Source organism: Galleria mellonella, unplaced genomic scaffold (genome assembly GCF_026898425.1).
Source record: "Galleria mellonella isolate WM207_F2 unplaced genomic scaffold, CSIRO_AGI_GalMel_v1 utg103, whole genome shotgun sequence".
Lineage (NCBI taxonomy): Eukaryota > Metazoa > Arthropoda > Insecta > Lepidoptera > Pyralidae > Galleria > Galleria mellonella.
In genome coordinates, this window is record NW_026441966.1 from 4,907,570 (window position 1) to 4,932,029 (window position 24,460).

Genomic DNA, 24,460 nt, shown 5'->3' on the forward strand with positions numbered 1-24,460 from the left:
TCCTTTATTTGTTCATGATACCCCAATTTCAATATTACGTATATTTTGAATCTATGTACGCGTATTTGGATGGCTTACTTCGTTAATTATATTTAAATATTGAATAATATTAATCACAACAAATTTGAATTCTGCATAACACAGAGCAAATTGGGTTAATGAGACGATTATTTCGCATACCTAATCTTTGTAATAAATTTTAATTTATTAAGCCTTATGAATTAAATTGTAAAATAAATACATACTAACCTGAACTAAATCACCATGAATTCCACCAGGTGCTGTGATGGTGATCAGACACACATACGGAACGAGATCTTCTCTCGGTCGGTGTAGTTCTAATTCGTATGTCCGACCAATATCGCCGTAGTAGGTTCTGTTACAACCTGGAAACCAATGACAATTTATTTATTTTACATTTAACCTTAAAAATATTTTGTAAGTACATTATAATATGCGTACGATATACACATCTCCATAGACAAAATCAAATATACTGTGTCGCCCATGACCATGGTTCCGTGTATGTCTCATCATATTCGTTTTTATTGCTGAAGGTTATAGTGCTATGATACTGTGTATAACCAATAGTAAATTTTACTACCTTTACTCTCACTTGGTGGCTGATATACTAATGGGATAGCGGTACTTATTCAAACGAATTGAGAAAATAAATTAAGACAGAAATAATATATACAATCTATAGGTTATAATTTTTATTAATTTATTTTATTTAATTGTAATTTTATTAATAATAATTTGTAACGCGCAAATAACACGAAATTACTAAAATGTACATCTTGAAAATCTAAAATATTCTTTGTATATTTATATTTAAAATGTTTAAGCTACTATATGTATAAACAAATAGAATGCCAGAATCCAACGACTCACAATACTGATAATAAAACCCCAATGAAACTGGTGATATTGCTGCCATAAAGAATTTTGTAAAATAAAGCTTTCCCATTTCAAATAAAAGAGGCTCGTGAGACATTTATGCCCTTTACGCCACTTAGCATATGAAGTAATATTGGAACAACCGTTACGGATATAAAGCACAGATAAAACATAATATAACTACCACATTTTTTAAGTAGGGATTTTTTACAAAATATTAAATATTGGGAAATTCAATTGTTTGTTTTGTTTAAAAAAAAATATTAAAACAATTTTCTTCGTGCTTCTTAAGTATTTCGTCGGTAACATATTTCTTTATAATTTTCATAAGCTTTTAGCCCTTTTTCCAGCACCTTACACATGCAATCCGATTTTCAACGGTTGACAGAAGAAATCCCTTACAAGGATAAGTCTGCCATTGTATATGTTTTGTTTCAGTGTAACTTTATTTTTTTTTACAGACATTAATTGTTTGTTTATAATTCTTTACAAACATTATAAATAAAATAAACAAGTAAATGTTTTGTGTAAAAGAAGGCCTTCCATGTTATATTTTCTCAAATTTTGGGGCCGACCGAAATAGAAATTTGGTGTTAAATTACATAACACATACCGTTTAAAAATATTAAAAATGTTAAAATATCGTTTCCTTGGACCATTATGGTAGGATTTATGACTAACGAAATGTGAAGCTCAATTTACTGAGCCGATTTCGCTATGAATAAAAACACGAAACTGAGTCCGAAAATTTGGAATTTAATTTCATGGTAGACCTCCAGCATATCTGTCTTGAATAAAAACCAAATTTGGAATTGTAACATTTTGTATTATGAAAGGTCCGACAATGTATCTACAGAAATTACAAAGTTCGTTTTGAAACGAACCCAAGGATCAAATCCAAAACTTAATTGACTCGAAGTATTTACCTTCACCGTTGTCGATCACTCTTGTCAAAGTGGTTGTGGTTCAATAGATGGCGTACATAATAGGTCTTCATCGTAAGTCGCCTTACAATTGTTGGACTTACGCCACATTGGGTGATTAATGGCAAACTTACTTAGTGGCTTTGTTAGAGACTTAAATAGGTATGTCCAGTACTGAAACAAGTTTTTCTTGCACCATGAGTCTTCCGAATAATTATTTTCAAGTACAAATTTGGTTTTTAAGGACGCGGTAAACTTAAGTGCTATTCTACAAAGACCGTCAATTATTTCCACGTTTGCAAATGAAGACAAATATCATAATAGGAGCCACAGCATTTAGAGAAAACAAGTAGAGTTCATAGCAAGTTTCGCTGCCGAGACGTGTTGTTGAAGTTCTACAGAGAGCTTTCAACTTGATTGCCCAAACAATAAATACGCGTCTCCCGGACTTGAACAGCGCATCTTATGTGGAGCTTTGAAATGAGCGGAGAAAATGAAAACATACAAGTTGCACAAGTAAAGTTTTGACTATAAACAAAAATAATGTCTTTTTGCAATAGTCGTGAGACGTGAACAACGAATAATGGTAAAATATTAATAATCTTATCAAGACAATAAGTAGTCGGCTTAACTCGATCGTAAGTGAAATCAACATCAATATAATACTTATTTATTTAATATTTATAAGCACTATTATCGAGTAATCAAAAATGTACAACAGAAAATAACTAAGTAAAATGATATTGTCTTATAATACAAGTTATATATATGATATGGCAGTAAAGTAATAGGGTATAGAAGTACAACGTTACAGTCTTCAGGAATGGTAACGCATGAGAGGCATCGTGAGCATTACAATGTATTTTGTGATATCAATCGAGCTGTTTATCTCTGTAAGAGACTGTTACCACTTCCTATTAGGTAAGCCGTCAGCTTGTTAAAGTATAGTATCATAAGCCTAAAGTATCATAAAAATGAATATTTGCCAAAAGGATTGAATTGTCTTTAGAAAACGCTAAGGTTCTTTTTATTTAGAATTGCAACAAGACAACCAATAGGAAAGATAGATTCTTGGGTGGTGACCCTGTACGGACAAACGCAGTGTAGGATGACCCCCCACTAAATGGAGCGACCACCTCAAATGCATTGTAGGGAGTAAGGGGATGCAGGAGTCTTAGGAATGTTGTAGACTACCATGCGTCTATAAGGGAGACATATGTTCAGCAATGAAAAGATAATGGCTAATATGATGATGATGATAATGAAATGTATATTAATAAAGTAATATAAAAAATACATTCATAAGTACTGTTAAACAAACACATACGCTTACAATACATTATTAACTTTATAATTAATTATATTAATGGCATAACATTAATTTACAGGGTACAGAGGAATAATACTCGAGTCCTCAGGAATGGCAACGCATGGGAGGGTATGATTATGAGCGAAACAGTATACACAGTTATGTCTATGGTACTGCTCATATCTATAGGCGACGGTTATTATTTTCCATCAGATGGGCCGTCAGCTTGGTTGCCATTCTAAATTGCATACAAAAAAATTAAGAAAACGTTTTTATGGCTCCAACATTACTACTCTAAATACGCCTTGTCAAACCCCGTACGTCCCTTACTTTGGTGTACTGAATACTCAAATGAACATTACAGAGTACATACGGGTCTTTACTTAAGGATAATAGAGTAAATGGTGTCTTCAAAGGCCCAATCCCTTTATTTCATAGTGTTTTATTATGTACAATTCTGTTTCATATTTGAGAAAGCTGAACGTAACATGTCTGTTTAACCCTTTGAGTAGAAATCTTTGTTTGGCAAACAATTTTTGCATCTAATGTAAGTACGTTGTATAAGTTGTATATGCCTTGTTGTCTTTGTATATGAATTGTAATAAGAAAATCTTATAATAAAAAAATACAAAACCAGTCATATTTTTTACTTATGAAGATGTTAAAATAAATGATATCAAAATAAATATATTTTAAAAGTAAAAGAAACTAATTAATTTGTAATTAAATATATATGTATATAAATATTACACGTAGGTATTTTTTCTACCATACAATAATATGTAAATTCGTAAAATTATTCTATGGTAAATCAATAAATTCATAAAAAGCTGTGGAAGCAATTACGAAAATTGTTAAAAAATATTATACATTGGAATACCGAAAGATGATAAATTTTCGAATCGGTTTTTTTGGTAGCCTTTTTATACATACAAATTGTTTATTTGGACAAATACATATAAAAATAAAATTTAACGACACAGTATATTTCATAATATCCACGGTACTACGTAATTTTCTGTCAACTTTAAGTATTGGTCATAAGATCTTAGGATCACTAGACTGCTAAAATGATTTGGTTTATTTTAAATTATCGACCTTAATTATTTAAAAACTAAAAAACAATATATATATATATATATATATATATATATATATATATATATATATATATATATATATATATATATATATATATATATATATTATGTGACAAGCAATGACATATCATTACGTGCATGTTGAAAGCTTCTAACTGTTCTTAATTGCATTAGGACTTGCAGTCTAGTCTATATCAAAGTGTAAACTTGGTCTACTTTAGCGTGGATATCATAAATCTGGAATATCCTCATATATTTGTGAAATATGTAATTTATTTTCGTTCAGCGTTTGGAAAACTACGACACATCTTCTCATCCAAAATACCTCAAAGTTTAATGTCTAAGGTCTTTAACCAGTACGTGTTACCAGTGATAACCTATGGAATTGAAACATGGTCCTACATGGTTGCTCGTATGCAAAAACTTCAAATTACTCAGCGAGCTATGGAGAAGGCTATGCTCAGAGTTTTTTAAGTGACAGAATCCGAAATGAGGATATCAGCAAAAGAACCAGCTTTCTATAAATGAATTTTCAAAATCAATTAAATGAAAATATTTAATCGATTTTCAAAATTGTAAAAGGAAAATCTTTCTCTTTATAGTATTCATTTACATTATACTACAAAACCACGTATTTGTTAATGTTTAAGAACAAAGTAACGAGAAAACAAAACTGTATACATATATTCTGTTTTCTCATTACGCGTTCCCGTATGCCAAATCACGAAACTAAACGTCAAAGTCAGCGAAATATAATGACTTTACATAGTAATTACCTTCAATTTTATCCTGAATAAGTGTTTTGCCAAGTTCAATTTGCTCACTTCACTCATTTAGCATGTTAGAGGCAAAGTACACATTAATTCATAATTTTTATATATAATATTAGGGATAGGTAATATGTTTAAAACCCGATATCTATATATTGAGTTATTCTGGACATTAATGGTGGAAAAAAGGTCATCACCCATTTCGATATCGCTCATATCTGTCGTATATCTATTTTTAAATATGTTAAAAGTCTGTTATCCAATATTATTTTTTTAAAAACACACATTTTACATTTTTTTTTATACAACTTAGAATGGCAAACAAGCTGACGGTCCACATGATGGAAAGTGGTAACCGTCGCTTATAGACACGAGCGGTACCATGGACATAACAGAGTAGGTATACTGTTTCGCCCATATTACCCCTCATGCGTTGCCATTCTTGAGGACTCAGGTCTTATTCCTCTGTACCCTATAAATTTATGCCATATCCCACCTTTTAAACACAGCCATGCAAACACAACTGCTTCACGGTAGAAACATGAATGGAACAAAGGTGCCCAAGCAATCGACCTTTGTACAAAATCCCCCTCTGTGTGTGCATTACTTAATGTTTTTGTCATATTCTATATAACGATTTTTTTCATGGATTTCATTACATTTAAAAAAAATCTAAAAGTTTATACTTATATAACTTATTACGAAGTACATTATAGTAAGTCTATGGTATATACAAAAATGAGATATGGTATATACAAAATTTACTCCGAGGGTATCAAAGAATCCAATTGAGAATTGCTGATATTGTGTACCTCGAACGGAACGTGTATTCAAAAATAATGCACAATATTGATTTTCACATGCTTATGAAAAGAGAAATATCAATATAAAATCAAAAGGCGGGAAAAACACAGAGCAAGTAATCAGTACGTTATTTAAAAGTCGGCACTATTCTTATATTGACGAAAATGGAAAAAAGAATCTGTGCAATCATCTACAATATAAATAAAATAAAGCAAATAAGTATTCATAGTGATATACAACTATTTACAACTTGACTGTCAAATATATTATCAATAAAATATAGGTCTGGCCGCATATATTTTATACAAACGTTTTTTTTTTGTGCAAAATAATGAAGACCAACTCTCAAAAATGGAACTATAAAAAATCATATGAAATATCAGAGTACTAAATAATTTGAATTTGGAATTCTTTAGTAAAAAAAGATATAAATTTTTACACTAGCCCGTATAAAAACTGGACAATTTCGAAAATATAGTAAACGACAACAAAACAACAAAAATAAAGTAAAAGGCAAAAATAAGAGAGAACCCCTTAATTAGACTATGGGATTTATTCGAGAGTAAGTATTATATTTTATTATGTCTAATAATAAATATGAGTAGGTGAACGTTCATTTACAGACAAGTACCTATATCTATGTGTTTTATTTTTATTTTTTAAATTGATTATAGAGAATGTTACTTGAAGGTATTATCAAAAATGTAATTCCTAAAAAATGCAAAACTATGTCATCCAATATTGTAATCATTATTTTAACAGTTTACATCTGCATGTTCCCGAAGAATGAGGTCAATTCAAGAAGGAACAGAAAGTGGTCAAACTATACTAAATAGTACACTATTACTTATACTATGTCTTAACTTTCAGAAACAAAACACTAACGCCAACTTTAGATGTGTCTAAAAGCTTTCTCTTTGATTGCAACGATATGGCACTTGGATTGTGGGACACAAAGATGCATCACCATTGTAGGATACCAAAGCATCTACAGTGCACTTGAGCAATACAACTGTTTACAGCTGATGCGTTTTGGTGCTTTTCAAGTGTCGCTTTTAGAAACTGGAGTAATACATAAGCACTAGTAAGATGGGTAACCCAATGAACTTTTTTATATTGAAGATGACTTATTAGGTGTATATTTTCTAATAGTTGTGTATTTAATGAGATTTCTCATTGACAATTTTTATATAAACTTATATTATTTATTTGAAATATCTGTTATTTTTATATAACGGAAATATTTGTCAAAAATTTATTGCGAATAAAAGAACATTTACATACACATACATACAAAAATACTCCTATATAAAATTGCATGCATTTAGAACTCCAGACTCACCAATTTTTAGTTGTATATTGCATTGTCTGTTAGTCAGTCACTTATTGTCTACTGAAGTATTATTATGTACTAACTGTATCCCACGGATTTACATGTATGAATTAAGATAAAAGTATCTTATGTATTAATCCAAAATATATATAATTAGTAGTACCGCATTCGAGTATTCTGACACTTCCCTATGGTTGACTGGGAGAGAATGCTTTTAGCATTAAGTTCGCCATGTACACATATTTGTACTAATGAACAAATAAATAAATAAATGGTCGCAAGTATCAATCGACTCTTCTAAACCTATTAACGGAAATTTTTTTAGAAACATCCAAGCATGAATACAAACTTTTACATATAATTAGTAAAATTTTTATTAAAATTATTGAATTTATCCATAATCTAAATGTATAATAATTTTGAACATTTTAATAGATCTTACAATCAATTCGTGAACAATTTGCTTGATGAACTGTCATAGTTTGCTTACATTGAGTTAGAATGGCATATTTATTGTTAGTGCGGCTTCCATTCTCGACACAATGGCACCATTTCAATAAAAAATTTTTCGTGGTTTGGAATTCATGTCGAATGTTTTTTTTTTTATTATAAACTGTGTGTATCCCGTGGCTTTATCCGTGTGTTTCACTACGAGATAATACCATACCATAGCATATCAGCAATTAATTATCCATTGCTGAACATAGGCCTCCTCCATAATTGGGGGGTTTTACCACTTATTGCCACGCTTGACAGGCGGATTGGCAACTGCAGTTAGGTCTTTGGTGATGTTATATGTTTATATAAGTTGCTTTAGTCGCCTGTTACGACACCCACGGAAAAGGAAGGGGTGGCATATTCTATGCCGAGTTCTACATGAGGTATAAACATAATATATCAAATTATCAACCGACTTAAAAAAAGGAATAGGTACTCAATAATGTTTCTTAATATAATTATAATTATCATTTATAAACCATAGAAATTTTATCAAATTTTTTCAGTACTTCAGTTTTTAAATAAAATCAATAGTTTTGCCATATTTTTTAATGAGGTCGACCTAATGGGGTATATTTTTAGCAATGGGGCTGTCAAACTCCATTGCTAACAATCCCTTTCCTTCCAAGTTTTGCCATATTAGAAGCTGGTGTTTTTTTTTTAGTAGAATAAAATCTACACGTGTGTTTTTTTAGTAGAATAATAATAAAATCTGTTAGATACCTTTTTAAGTGGCTTCTAAAGTAGGAGATTTACAATTCGTCACTATTTTTTGTGTGTATGTTCTACCATCAATTTTATTTATCAAGATAACTGATAAGCGCCTCATTTCGATTGTGGCTTAAAAATAAACTGACTAAATGTTATTCACCTCAAATAACTTTGTCAGAGTAATTTATTTGTTCTGTATAACGTGGTCATTACAAAAAATGTTTGGTACAAAAGGTGCACTTAATGCTATATAATATTTTCTCTCATTCAACCTTTGGGAATACAAAAATGTAGATATGCGTTGAAAATGTTGAAAATTACTGTAAATATTGACTCACAAATTACATAATATATACAGTGGTGAACATACTTACATGAATACATTATACAAATATAACCTACATATACAAATATACATCATACATGATGTCGATAATGAACCACTCACATAACCTCTTCATAAGAAATTCGCGAACTTTTTTATAAGTAGTTTGATCTGTTTGACAAAGTTTATAATAGCAAAAACATTAATTAATGCGCATACAAAATAGATATTCGAGTTAAGAACCATCTCCTTTTTGAAATCAGGTTTAGATGGGAGCTGGCACTTTTCTTTATACCACTTCGATGAATATAAACGCGCATAAAGAAAAATAATATCATTATACAAATATAAAAATTGGATCACCGAATCCACGGATTACATATTATATGTAAAATATTTTCTAATCAAATCGCAGGGTAAAGCAAATGTCGGTGAAGGCATAATCCAGATTATTTTGGCAGACCGTATGGTTACACGACAACGTAAAAATAACACTCGATATCCAGTTTTACGGTCACGGTCCCTATTCATCTTATCTTAGCTGGTTTATAGCTCAGGATCCGGTAATGGTGTTTACGTAGGAAGGGAACTGTTATCCAACGCACGGAGGCGATTTTTTTTATTTATTTATTTGTAAAGTATCTTCATTATTCGCTCTCTGCTATTTATTTTACCCGAGGCAGTGGTTGTGACAGTTTTATTTGATATCGCAAAAATACCTACGATATAAGATACCTACCTATCCTCGTCTTATTTATTTTCCACCCTTCTTCAGTTGGTTCAATTATATTGGATTTTTAAGACGGAAATGATTGATTTGAAGTGTAATCGGCTGCAGCTGACCTATTTCTTTATGATTAAAATGATACTAAAATTTGACGAGCGGGCCAAGGATATAAAGTTTTTTTTTTAACATGGAGTAGCCATCAATTTGATGACTACCTGATGATAAATGTGGCTAAAATTAGAAGGGATATAGGGACGTCATAAAATAGTTTATTAACCCCATGATAACTATCATTGTATAAGAAAGTCAAATCCCTATAAATATCGTAATACCCTCCAATTGCGTAATATTCTACCGATTCCCCTGACATAAGACGAACAAACAAAATGGTCGGCCCCAGTCCAATGTCTACTACGTCATCAAGAACCTAATTACGATGTGTTGAACCCCCTGGACATTCCATATTGATCGCTCCAAAGTGTCGCGAGTGATTGTTTACCTAATATATTATATATAGTGTGGTTTTACAAGTAGTCCAAAATAGATTGGCGCCATTGTGACATTCACGTAGCATGGCTTCCTGAAACCTGGTGCACCCTGAGTGTGTATTACGTACGCTAAATCCGCAGTTAAGATGAATTCGTACTTAGAACCCGGGCCCAGTCTAGGTCTCATATTACTACTTTCGCTTCCACTTGTGCTAACAAGTTACTATTCTAATCAACCACTTTTCTTAACACTCATGTATCGCCATGCTTATTATTTGTGTTGGCCGCCTGTTAACAGTTTTCACTATCATATCACTGTCAACTTATTTACTATTCCAAGTTACATATAAAATGCAAGTAAATTTGTGTTGGGAACAGATTAAATATCAAAAGTGGAAAGCTATTCTGCAGACACAATTTAAGTCAAAAATCGCAGTTGAGGGTCGAAACTCCATAGCTTTACTTACTATTGAAATATTACATACATACATACATATCTGTCACGCCTGTCTCCCATTAGGGTAGGCAGAAACAATGGAACGCAAACAAACAAATCGTCATAGTCGTAGAATACTGACAGATCTATATATGTAATATTCGTCAGGTCCGTCAGTATTCTACGACTATGACGAAATATTATTATAACAATTTTCTTAATTATTTAACCAGTTTAGGTTTTAATTTATTATAACACTACATGTAACAACACCACTCCTAACTTTCCCGTGGGTGTTGTAAGAAGACACTAAGGGAACGCAATGGTCGAAGCGTAGGTAGCAGTAGGCAAAGCTTAACTGCGGTTATCAATCCATCTGCAAAGAGTGCGAACTACTGAGCAAAGCAAAGCAAAGCAAAATTCCCCTTATAAGGAAGACTGATGCTCAGCAGCGGACAGTAAACGGCTGATATAATAATAATAATAAATGTGATACATCATCCTTAGTGAATAAAGGGACAATATGCTGTGTGAATGCGGTCAATCGAAAAGAGAATGCCCTACTCTAAATAGTTGTTCTCACAATGTAACCAGTATGTAACCAGTTTAAGTAAAGGCAAATTTATGCAAATAGATATTAGCAGAATTTTTTCATCTTCCTATATTATTATTGTAGTTGCCAAGCCGCAAGTTTGAACATTCATTGAAAAACTTCCGTTAGACATTATAATAAAAGAAAAAATGGAACGATTCACAAAAGTACAAAGCGTTATTGACGATAGCGAGCACCGTTCCTATAACTCTGCAATGTTGTTAATATTGAGTTTTCACTGAAATTACCCGCAGATCTGAATAGGCGCTGGTCTTTCAGAATTTCAATTTAACTTGTAATACGCTGAGCAACTTGTCAAAATTAACTTGAAGCTATATTTTCTAAGTTATATCTTTGATAATATATTATGAAGGGAAAACGTCGTAACTTTAGTCCGTAGTATCCGTTACTTTTTTATTCGTAGAGATTTCCAATATTGGAAATGACGTACTTATATTTCAGAAAAAACATATAATTTTTTACATTTATATCGGACCAATTTTAATTATAATAATATTATTCATAGTGTTAATAGAAGTAATGAAAAAGATTGATTTGATTAATTAAAGGCATTACTATGCACGTATGGACATTAAGAAAAAATATTAAAAAATAAACAACACATAGCGATATTACTTACATACATACATACATACATATTTGTCACGCCTGTCTCCCATTAGGGTAGGCAGAAAAAATGGAATTATTACTTTTATAATAATAATACTGATAAGCATACAAAAAAACAATATACAAGACTCATTTTGTTCCAACAATTAGAAATTTTAAAAGTATTCATTTCAGTAATGTGTATGAAAGTATTAAGTGTGATTTATTAATCAGATGGATTTATATTATGTTTTCAGTTCACTTCTCTGTTTTACAATAAATGAATTCAAAAATTTGCTTTAATATGTGATTCTACACGAGTCCTGATTTCAATGTATGCAGTCTCTATACTCTAAGCCGCGCTCTTGTGAGCTAATAATTTATTAGTCTACTTAAACCCAGCAAAGCATAAAATCCGTTCAAAGGTTAGTGGTCAGAATTCTAGGAATAAAAACTTTTAAAACAAGCAATACTTTTCGACTCTTCATAAAATTTCCAACATACGGTACATTAAGATTACATTTATTTTTAAGAATTTAGACGCTTGTTAATATAAAAATCTATTTTTTTGTGGTTTTCCTACGTATGTTTCTTTAAGAAATAATTTCATATCTATTCTTAAAGCAATAACTTTTAACACTAAATGGTTATCAAAAACGAAATCTAATTTGGCTTCTCAAAAGTTTAATTTACCCGAAGCAATATTCTATTCCTGTAACGCAGGATTGCACACACCCTTTGTTTCTCGTTGTACTATTCGGAATTTCCATTTAAATTCTCCACTCTCTCGGTTTCCACACCCTTCTGAGTATATTTCAAGCATAAAAATCTATGCTCCTTTATTCTTTTCCTGCGAATGCCAGCGGGAAATCTTTTGTTGTTTAGTTGTTACTTGTTGAATAAAAACTAAATTTCTTGAAGCTATAAATATTTTTATTACACAGTATTTGATATCAAAAAAATCCATTTTCAAAAGAAATTACGTTCTTCACCCACTTTATTATATTTCTTTGCTTCAGGTAGGTGCCAATTGAGTGACAGAAATACTACTAAAACCATTTCGTTGTATTTTTCTTATATATCTAAGAATCCTTTAAAGAAATACTAGTTGTAATCCATAGTATTCTCATATGATATATTTTACTTAATTAGGTATTATTTTGTGAAAGTCCATATCACTGGTTAGTTGATTAGTTGAATTATTATATTTAATTTACCATAAGGAGACTTTGTACAAAAGTTGTTGGCTTGGGTACCTCTGTCTCATTCGTGTATTAACCGTAAAGCAGTTGTGTTTGCATGGATGTGTTTCGATTTAAAGAGTGGGATATGGCAGTGAATTTACAGGGTACAGAGGATAATAACTTAGTCCTCAGGAATGACGACGCATGAGAGGTATCATGGGTGAAACAGTATACTCTGTTATGTCCATGATACTGCTCATGCTATAGACAACGATTACGACTTTCCGTCAGGTAAACCGTCAGGTTGTTTACCATCCTAAGGTGTATAAAAAAATTCGCTGCAATTCTTAAGTGTATTACCGAGTATCATTTATATTAATCTAGGGTATATAATATATAGATATCCCGTTTTCAATCATTTTTACACAGTGTAATGCAACTACATGATTGGTGTGTTTTCATAGACGCCCTGCGTCATCTTTTACGGCCGGTGATCGGTCGTCCCTCGAACTGGAGACTGGTAGACAGCAGACGTCGCCAGTTCGGGGGCCGACCACATACTCTTTTTTTATTGCAGTATCTGGCCGTAGTACCATCCTAATGCTCCTCAAATATTGCGTCTAAACTGCGCCCACCATGTTCCCCTTTTGTATAGGCATTCCGTCACCCGTATCCAAGGACGGGATGCCTTAAATACAGTACTGCAAACCATAAATAAATATATATATATATATATATATATATATCTGTGTAGTTATTTTATGTAAATCCATTCAATTGTTTTATCGTAATTAAGCAATGAATAACCAAATGCTTGTATGAACTTACATATTTATATTATTAAGTATAAACATTAGGTTAGTTGGTAGGTAGGTATTTCTTTACATAAGAACAATTATAACAGTAGAAAGAGATTGAGTGATTGATCAGCGTACAGCTGAAACTGACGAGTCTGGAAATATGAAATTTTACAGAGAGTTACATAATTATAATATACATTAAAAAAATAGAAATTGCCCATTAATATAAACAAATAAAAATTATTCCAGTTAATTTTTTTACAAAAAGGTAAATTTTTTAAAGTAACGGTAAGAAAATTCTAAACATACATTTTCACCGTACATACAAGTCTTTTTTTTTTACAACACAGGGGGCAAACGAGCATGCGGCTCACCTGATGGTAAGTGACTACCGCCGCCCATGGTCACCCACAACACCTACGGCATTGCAGGTGTGCTGCCGGCCTTTTAAAAAGGAATATGCTCTTTTCTTGAAGGTTATGTTATCGTATCGGTTCGGAAATACTGTTGCTGGAAGTTGATTCCAAAGAGTGGTTGTGCGTGGGAGAAAGTGCTTTGAAAAACGCACGGTGGAGGACCGCCACTCGTCCAAATGGTTGGGATGAAATTTTAGTTTATGGCGTCACATTTTGTGTTTACTTTTTATTTTGATAGAGCGTAACATTCCTTCCCCTCTCCCTTCTCCCTATCGCCTGAATCCATTCGATCCATAATTACGGAATACCTTATATATATAAAGCTTATAAAGTACAAAAGGTGGCCTTATCGTTAAAGCAACCTCATCCAGCCAAGAGAGGAGAAAAGAAAAAAGGCGATAATTATTTGGCGCAGGAAATGTATATAATAAAAAAACGCTCATGTTAATTAAACATATGCTAAAAATCATAAGTATACATTACACACATCTAATTACTTGTAACAGTATATATATATATATATATATATATATATATATATATATATATATATATATATATATATATATATATATATATACAATAGATATATATATATAATATTATTCATATATGTGTATATATATAAAATTGTTTCATACAAAATAATGAGACAAGTATGTATGTATGTAGGTATGAAAGGACAAAAATGTACATATTTTAATTGATTATTATTCATTTATTTATTCTTTTAAACATATATATAGAATATATATACTAGGCGGATTTAATAATGGGATTCTCTACAAAAGAAAGTTTTCTAAAGAAAGCACTCTTGGAGTATTAGAACTAACTAGTTAATTTTGGGTAACCCTCAGATACTAACAAGTGTAAGTTCACCAAATCGAACACGAATTCGGCAAGCCGCGGCCCCAACTTTATTCACTCTGAGAAAGTAGTAAACTTCTCAATTCCTTACGTGTAAGGATCTCCAAGAATTGGGATATTCTCGTAAGATGTTTATTGCTGTTTATCGGGCGTGCTCAAAAACTTTATCGATTTAAAACACACGCTATTCTTTTTCGACACTTCTCTTTCTGATAATTCGAATGAATTCGGATAAAGAATGTATCACTTCCATTACCTATACCACACCTAGATACGATATGTCTAGTATTGTATTATAAATTAACAAATCTTTTACAAAAAATAAAATAACTCTGTACAACAGTCATCTGCATGATTATGTCTGTCCTATCGTGTTTCTACCATCAAGCAGTTGTGCTTGTATGAGTGTGTTTTGATTTGAAAGATACTATATATTAATGATACTCATATCATAAGGAAAGGGTGTTGTAATTCTTGAGAGGTAAGTTGTTAGGTTTATGGATATTATAGAGTTTTTTTTATACCACTGAGGTGGCAACCAAGCATAGGGCCCACCTGATGATAAGCGGTTACCGTAGCTGTTCTGGTATTGCATGAACGACTGCAATACCAGAAGTATTAAGCGCGCGTTGCTGACCCTGAAGAAACCTCTTTACCTCCCTTTTGAAGAATCCCATGCTGTAGTCTCTTGGGAAAACCTCGGCAGAGAGCTCATTCCATAACCTGAGTGTTCGTGGGAGAAAACATCTCTGAAACCGCGTTGTATGCGACCATTTAAAGTAATCTGTTATGTACATAATGGTGTTCATGTCTATAGAGATAACACTACTTTCCAACAAGTGGACCGTCTGCTTGTTTGCCATTCCAAGTTGCATTTACAAATCTCTACTTATATTTTAATGTTGTCTGAAAATACTTATTTTTTTTATTTAAATATAACAACACTAAAAATTATAAATTAAAATTACAGTTCATTTAGAGTCAAATACAAATATTCAGTCTACTTCGTAATTTCCAACATACATATATAATCAATACAAATATATAAATAGATTTATTATTTCACACTTATTTATTGATTTAATAGATATAAAAATTAATTATATAATAATTTAATATTTTTGCTAAAAATTGTCATCATTCATTTATTGTTACTATTAAAATATTCATCTACGGAATAGTAACAGTTATTCGATAGTAATGCTTTCAATAGAATTTTTAACGAAGTAACATTATAATTAGTTTTAAAATCAACAGATAAATTTTTAGATACTATTATTATTTGGAATCGTGCAAAATAATAACCACTCAATTTTGATTGGATTTGATGTTTCTAATCTTTTCTTCTAGAATTCCATGCATAACTCTTTCTTCCTCTGTCTTAATTTGTGTTATTTTTTTTATTAACAGACTTAATGTTCCTAATATACCTTGTATATATATATATATATATATATATATATATATATATATATATATATATATATATATATATATATATATATACAAGGTACAATTACAATTTTTCATGAATAAAAATAATTTCTTTATTGAATAATAAATTACATTTAGTTAGATCTACTAACCACCGGGACTAGACCGAGCCTGTAACTCAGTTGATGTCAGTTAAATCTCTTAAAATGATTTTACATGATTCTCTTTACGGAATACTCATTAAAACCAATTACATAACCTACATAGTAACAATTCAGTAAGAAGTAATATTATATCTACCTACACAATCGTCAGCTTTAATAGCTCGATGTTCAACTTAGTTTGATAGCTCGATGGAGTTAAGTGATTCGGTTCTGTACATACGAGGAATAATTATTACTGTAGCTTCAGATGTTCCCTCGTTACAGAATATTTTCTGTACGGCAAATATTGAATTAAGTTGATTCAGCTTGTATAATTCAGGTGATATTAATTGTTAAGTTGAAGTTTATAGCTAGGTCAGATTTGATTTCTGTGTAAGTAAGTTGTAGAGATGAACTCAATTGTAAAAGAATAGAGTATAGTATTTGTCGGGTGTAAGTTAAAACTAGATTGTAATCCGAAAAGAAATATAAAAGATTATGTAAAATTGTTCTAAAATTAATAAAAAGCTTGTATTGTCAAATTAATTTTATTATTGAATATGCACCAATCCAACAGACGTAATCTTACTCAAATTCCAATTATTTTTTCCTAAAAACCTTCATCTGACATTAACGGATCTTAGAAAGAATTATCCAAATCAGTCCATTCTCAAGTGATATATTTATCAATCAATAGCATTTAATTTTTGTATATTTATGATTACATACACATATTATAGACATATTATTACATAAATCTCCCATATTTTTTCCTTTGGATTCAAAGCATATCCTTTATGTCACCATATAGACAAATTAAGCATCCATAACAGCAAAATATGTGTCTGGTGTGTTCATAATTGACTCTACCACAAATCTGTCATTCCGGGAAAATTCATCAAAAATTCACAACATTGTGCTTTACTCGTCACTGGTGTGGCGTAAAGGTCTGATTTTTTTGGTTCAACTCTCCATTTTCATCAACGTTTTAAAATTGGCAAACTGCCACCTTTTTAAATACACATATCCTTTTAAACATGGGCATTGCGGATATTTCAAGAGAGTTTTTTGCTTCGTTTCGTAATTTTCTGCATTTATAAGTACACCCATGTTGTTTTATATATAAAAAATATTGAGTTTATTTTATTTATATTTCAAATTTTACATAGGTAAAATTCAGATACTATATTTACATTATTTGCCTCTTTTTCTATAGTCCAAAAATCTGTGAATCACTACTTGACTTGACTACTTATAAATTATCTCATACAGAAAGTATTAGGGTAAAAAAATTATCGTAGGGAACGAAGCTCCTTAGCCGTTACTCAATGACATATCGGACATTTCACTTTTTTGACATTACGGGTCAAAATATGGATTTCTTATACTGATGTGTAGATTTAATAACTCTACAATAAGCACAGAAGCATAACGTCTTAGTCCTCAAGAATGGCAATGCATGAGGGATATCATAGACAATACAGTATACTCTGTTATGTTCATAGTGCTGTTCATATCTATAGACGACGATTACCACTATCCATCAGCTTGTTTACCATTTTCAGTTGCATAAAAATAAAGATATCTTAATAATGGTGACCCCATTATTTAGATATCTTTATTATTACTATTCTTAATTACCAATAATATACCCTGTCGACGTCCATGGAGTCCTAGTTAATTCCTAATTAATTTGTCACAATTGATTAATTGACCTGACTTTATCCTCGTCGTCTCATCTTCCACTGGTGTTTTACATTTGCACACAATTAATACAGGCGAGTGTATTTTTTGTTTTGATGGGTGAAAATGGTATGGTAACCCCGCCTGCGCTAATGGGATACGCTGGCGGAGCACCAGTGAAGGGTGATAGATGAGAATGAAAACAGGCCAGTTAGCCCATCATGATGAATTCATCAGGAATTAACCATGATAGTTTCCAGGGGGAACCGCCTCGACCTGGATGGGTATATTGCTAGCAATGGGATTCTCAGTCTCCATTACTAACAATCCCTTTTCCCCCAGGCGAGTGTATTATCATCATCATCATATTAGCCATGAATTGTCCACTGCTAAACATAGGCCTCCCCCTATTGTGGAGGTTTTGCACGTAGTTGCTTTGCTTAGCAGACGTGTTGGCAATTGCAGTTAGGCTTTGGTGATGTAAAGAGGGACAGTGGTGCTCACCCCTCGATTATTAAGTTCCCTTAGTCGCCTCTTACAACATCCACCTGAAAGGAAGGAGTGACCCATTCTATGTTTGGATCACACTGCTAAGTGTATCATTGTATTATAATTCATAAGGAAAAAATAAACATAAATTATATATGAACAAAAAAAATATTTGATAGTTATGACAGACGTTCACTTACTAGTATCAAATTAATTTTATCCGTCAGATAATAAAGAACATCAAAGCAGAAGGCATGTTGCACGTATCACGGACGTCTGTCTAGCTCATTAGGTCACGTAGCGCTAGTAGGTAATTGAATTAGTTCAGGACACGCGACAGACCGAGTCACAAAGCGTTCCCGATCGTTTCGTTCAACTACACAATCGGATTACTCTCGCGCCTTTGAACCTATGTGACCTGGTTTGAACCGCCTATAAATAAAAAATCTAATACTGGTTTTTAACGCATGGAGCCTTTTCTTGTATCATAATTAATATCTTTAGAGTGTAGCCTCTATGATGGGTACAATATTGCTAGCAATATATCGTGTCAAGTCGATCTACTAAATAACTTAACACATTATCTCTGATACCCCGATAGTGTATACCAGTACCGTAGGCGAAGTTACTATTTTATTTTCATCAACAAAATTGAATTCACTGGTAAAATATTATTTCTTTGTTTGACGTTAATCGTCTTTATACAGCTCTCGCTGTCGAATACAGTTTATAAATTTTATTTTTCCTTCCATATTTTTTTCTATTTAATTTATTTCTTCAACATGGTAGCAGAGCGTGGTTATGATCAATGGACCTTTAGACCACGAAATATCAACTATGCACTTATGAATTACTATAAGATCGAAACTTGATTCTAAAAATGAAAATAATCAAATTTGGTTTTGGCTTAGAGAACATACATAAACAAAAAACATGTAAAAATTGTCAAGAATTCTCAAAGAAATAGAATTAACCTTTAAAACGCTGATTAGAAATTAAATAAACAAAGAGTTATTTATACAACATAACCTTCTTTTTCCGTTGAAGATTCAAAAGCTTGCGGTAATCTTTAGCAAATACCAAGGCATAAACTGTTCGTGTTATCGGTAGGCTTTCATGCCTCCGGTCTTATTCCCAGGGGTATCCTGTCGATAATAAGGTGCTGCGAAACGGTACGACGATTCAATTTAGGGACATTAGGCTTGCATGTGCTTACGCAAGATATTTTCGGGTGAATTTTTGATTTATGCGTTGGTTTATCAACATTTACATAAATTGTCCCTTTAGGGTTAACATGTTAGGGGAATTTGAAAATATAAATTGTTACTCATATTTAAATGTAATAAAGTAAAACACAAATACGAATTTTTTATCATATATACAAATAAATAAATTACAACTGAAAACAGGGAGTTTTTTGTTAATTCTAAGTAATTTTATTAAACCCAATAAGAGTTGTTGCATCAGCTGTTAACTGACCCCTGCTGAACATAACCTCCTATACCTCTAATAAAAGAGTAAACTATATCAATTGCAAAAAAGAAATATCAACAAAATAGGTTAAAAGTTGGTGACGTAATCGCGTAACATAGTATAAAAAAATATAAAACAAATGAAAATATTTTGGAAATTGCTTAAAAATTAATATAAATCTGTATAAATAAACATCAATTGGTGAATTTATGTAAGTACATCATTTAAGTACGGCTGCACTTATTTAGTTGTTTTACTCTGTTTGTTATTGTCAGAATAAGGTATAGATTTACCTTATGGAATACGGATACGGAATAGGATGAAAGATAATGTTTGGAAATCATAACTAAAAGTAATAAAAATAAACCTTAAAAAGGGGTAAGATTTAGCCTGTTTTTCTTCATCAGTACATCCGGTAAAGCCTAGTTGAGCAACTAGTAGGTATATGTATATATAATTATTTAAGAATACGTTTTATTAAACTAAACATTAGACTGTGACCTAATTCTTTGGGCATCAAAATATTCGCATCTATAAATCAACTTCAAAAGGAGAATTAAATTATTCATTAGTAACTCTCACTTCAATATATAATAGAGGAATAAAAATAACGTTCACTAATAAAAAATACTCTCTGAGAAGCCCTTTAACAGACCGCCTCCATCGTAAACTGTAAACTTGCTTTCACTCTGGTATTTTCTGTTTTCTGACTGAAAGCCAGTTTATTGCTGCCCATAACGGTACATCGAACGGCCGATCGTAAAGTGAACCCGGTTGAGTCAGAAAGTGTGCCCAAAAGGTCACGTTGTTTTGACACACACTTGAAGGGGAAATAACGTATGTACCCACACTGTGGGCAACGCTGTCCCTGTCATTTTAAGTTGTCCACATAAAAATATTCGATTCGACTGTTTATTGTTGAGTAATGATAGCAACACTTTGATTTATGAGAAAAGAACTTTATAATTTTTACAGTATATTTTTTAATTACAAATTATATTTAGTTGATAGATTAATTTAAATTAATTTCTTTTTTTAGAAAAAAATAAAATTATAACAAATAATTTAATAAATATAACATTTACATACAGATTTCTGTATATATTTTAATTTCAAACATTATTAAGGAAAATGTATAATAAAAATTAAGTTTAGAATGATTGATGTCTAAATTAATCAAATATCATAAAACTATATTTATATTTAACGTGGAACATGTTCAAATATTTATTTAAATATTTTTTGTACATAGAATTTTTAATTTGGAAGTCGTAAAAATAATCTCCTTCATTGAAATAAATAGTGAAAGCTTCATACCACTGAAATGTGGATATAAAAAGCCACAAAACTATTATATTATATTTTAAATACAATACAATTTATTTGTTGCTTCAAGACATAAAGTGACACGATTACAGACAAATATTACCCACATATGTAGTTGATTTTTATTATAAAGTCGGAAAAAAAATCAGGTATATAGACACCTTGTTCATGTTACTTTTCAAGTCTATAGATAAACGATAACCACTTTCCGTCAGGTGGACAGTCAGTTTGTTTGCCATTCTAAGTTGCATACTATTTCTTGCAATCGCATCACGTTAAATTCCGATAGCGTAATAAAAATATTATTGACGAAGCTAAAATAAAAAAAGAAATTAAATAATAATATGTTAATTTATGGACTCATGTTTCTTTGTTGAAAAATGTTCAATTTCACTGCGAGAACACCATTTAAGAGGAAACTAATTATTTCGTTTTGACCCTGTATAATTAACATATTTGCCGCATGTTTCGTTCATTAATGAGAGTAAAATGTGATGTCGAATTTCTCGATTTAATAAATATTTTGATAATGAAATATCTGTTTAATTTAATACATAAATAATATTTATGATCACATATTTTGTGTACGAATAAATTACGTAAATATCAATGAATGAAATTTAATAGCTTTAAAAAAAACGGAATGCGTACTGAAAATCCAGCATAATTTTCTAAGAATTTAAATAAAGAGTAAAGACCATTATATGCGAAACCTTTACCGATTCTGACCCAATATGCTAAATATGTTTACAATCAATAGTCATCATTTTAATAAGTTTGTTTTTTTTAATGGATTATTTAAATCAACGTTATAAAAAACAACATCTTGATTTTCTTACTGACCCTCCTGTTAAAGAAATCCTCCAGGAGAGCTAGTTTGAGAAATGATGCCAATTTATCTTGCGGCTTAAATAATATATTAGAAATAAACCAAGCTGGAAGAAAATGGTGTATAAATGTTCCAAATTTCTCTTTTAATTGAAACGCTTTGCTATCGTGTTAGTATAGAAATTAAAGTTATATTCTTCTTTGAAATTAAATCTTACGTCTTACATTACCTAATTTATTAGGTAACGTAAAACATAATATAGTCTAGAGTTCATTTTAATAAACTTCTAGTATATTACAATTCCGAGTACATTTTCTAAAGGATACAGTGAGTGTAAAGTCGTCTGCATGCTAGTGTAACTCTGTCTGTAGTAATTTCGCCGTCATGTAGCTGTACTTACATACCATTTTGGTGTAATATTAGTAGATATGAAACTATAACACCTTCGTTCTCAAGAATGATAACTCATGACGGGTTTCTACTGCAGGTATCGCAGAGTGTTTTATATCGTTCTTGGTAAGTAAATGGTTATACTCTTCTAACCCCTGGAGGTATAAAATGTTTCCGGATTCGACAAAACTTAGTAAACCATATAAATGTACTAAAATAATAAAAAAAAGGTGCACTGTCAATTTTTTTTCCTAATAGTTGCGTTCATAAACTGTACAACTATGCACAAAAAAAAATCCACAATATTTTTTTTGATAATGACCCATATGTCGGAGTTTGCGATTGATGGCTAATATGGAAGGTTGTAGAACTTCTGGTAATAATAATAGTAGTCAGTCTTCGAGTGTTAATAGTAGCACACATACATAATGGTAGTAGAATTAAATAAAATAATTTTAATCAAATAACCAATTAATTGACATACTTACAGTGTGTCGTCAAAATCTTGGATCGAGGAATTCTTATTATAGCAGAATATATAAAGTATGCACGTAATAAAGTTTGTAATTAGTTTGTAGTGGAAATTTTATATTAACTTACAAATTAAATACTGTGAATTAAATTAATAACTAAAATCTTACAGAATAAGCTTTTACTTGCAGCGTTGGCAATGCGCCAAGCCGTTGCTCTGCGAACGATTACTCCCATTTTGACTTATATTCCTAACGTAGAAACGATTTAATATTTCTATTCGACGCAGTACCAAATAGAATATTATTACTCGCAGTACCCTAGCAGTTTTATGTTCGCCTTTTACGTATAAACTCGAGCTGGATGTTATATGGTAAATGATTCAGCACTTTCTATTGATGGTACAGTTTTGTCATACATGGAACGTTATATATAAAAACGACGTGATCCATGGACGTCATTACTACACAAATTGATGACGTTTGTATCAAACTAAGTCTTATTTTTTAAAAGACTTCAAAAAGCAGACAGTTTTGATCCATCCGTATTTTTTTTATATATATGTCGCGGGATATCTTCACAAAATCTGAACTGGTTATTATTATTATTTTTTGTGTAATGAACATGGTTTACTACCATATATTTATTTTATTAAAATTAAAGTCGATATTTTTTATTTACAAAATCGTATTAATATTATAAATGTAAATGTTTGTAACAATGGAAGGATATTTGTTGCTCTTTCACGTAAAAATTACTGAACGGATTTGAATGAAATTTAGTACATGGTAGGTTATATCTTAACTTAGTACATAGGATATAATATAATATATAAATTATATCATCATCATCATCATCATCATCATATCAACCGTTATCTGTCCACTGTTCAATATAGGCCTCCCCCATAAACTGCCACAAGGAATGGTCTTGAGCCAACTGCATCCATTAACCCCCTGCAATGCATTTGTGGTCGTCGTTCCATCTAGTGAGGGTCATTCTACACTGCGTTTGTTTGTACGGTCACTCCCCAAGGATCTTTCTTTCTCAACGGTTAGCGGTTCTTCGAGTTATGTGACCAATTTATTGCCACTTCAGCTTGCTTATCCTTCAGGCTATGTGGGTCATTTGGTTTTTTTGCGGATATACTCATTTCACATTCTATCCCGCAAAGAAAATCCGAGCATAGTCCTCTCAAAGGCTTGCGGTGTAACTTAAAGCTTTTGCATACGGGCAACCTTGTAGGGCCATGTTTCGGTTCCGTAGGTCATTACCGACACTCACTGATTAAAGTCCTTCGTCTTTGAACTTTGAGGTATTTTAGATGAGAAAATGTGGTGTAGTTTTTCGCATACCCAGTCAAATTGTATTCATCGGTTGACCTCTCAGTGGGAGTAAACTATATATAAATGCTTTTTTAACCTAAATGT

The 24,460-nt window shown here is 31.3% G+C and overlaps 1 protein-coding gene across 1 annotated transcript in view; it reads right to left on the minus strand.

Moving 5' to 3' along the window:
- The window catches only part of LOC113517422 (uncharacterized), a 113,812-nt gene that overhangs the window by 36,029 nt on the left and 53,323 nt on the right, over nt 1-24,460 (minus strand). The window contains 1 exon segment of the mRNA XM_031912369.2: nt 250-386. Within this exon segment, the coding sequence (XP_031768229.2) occupies nt 250-386 (137 nt within the window).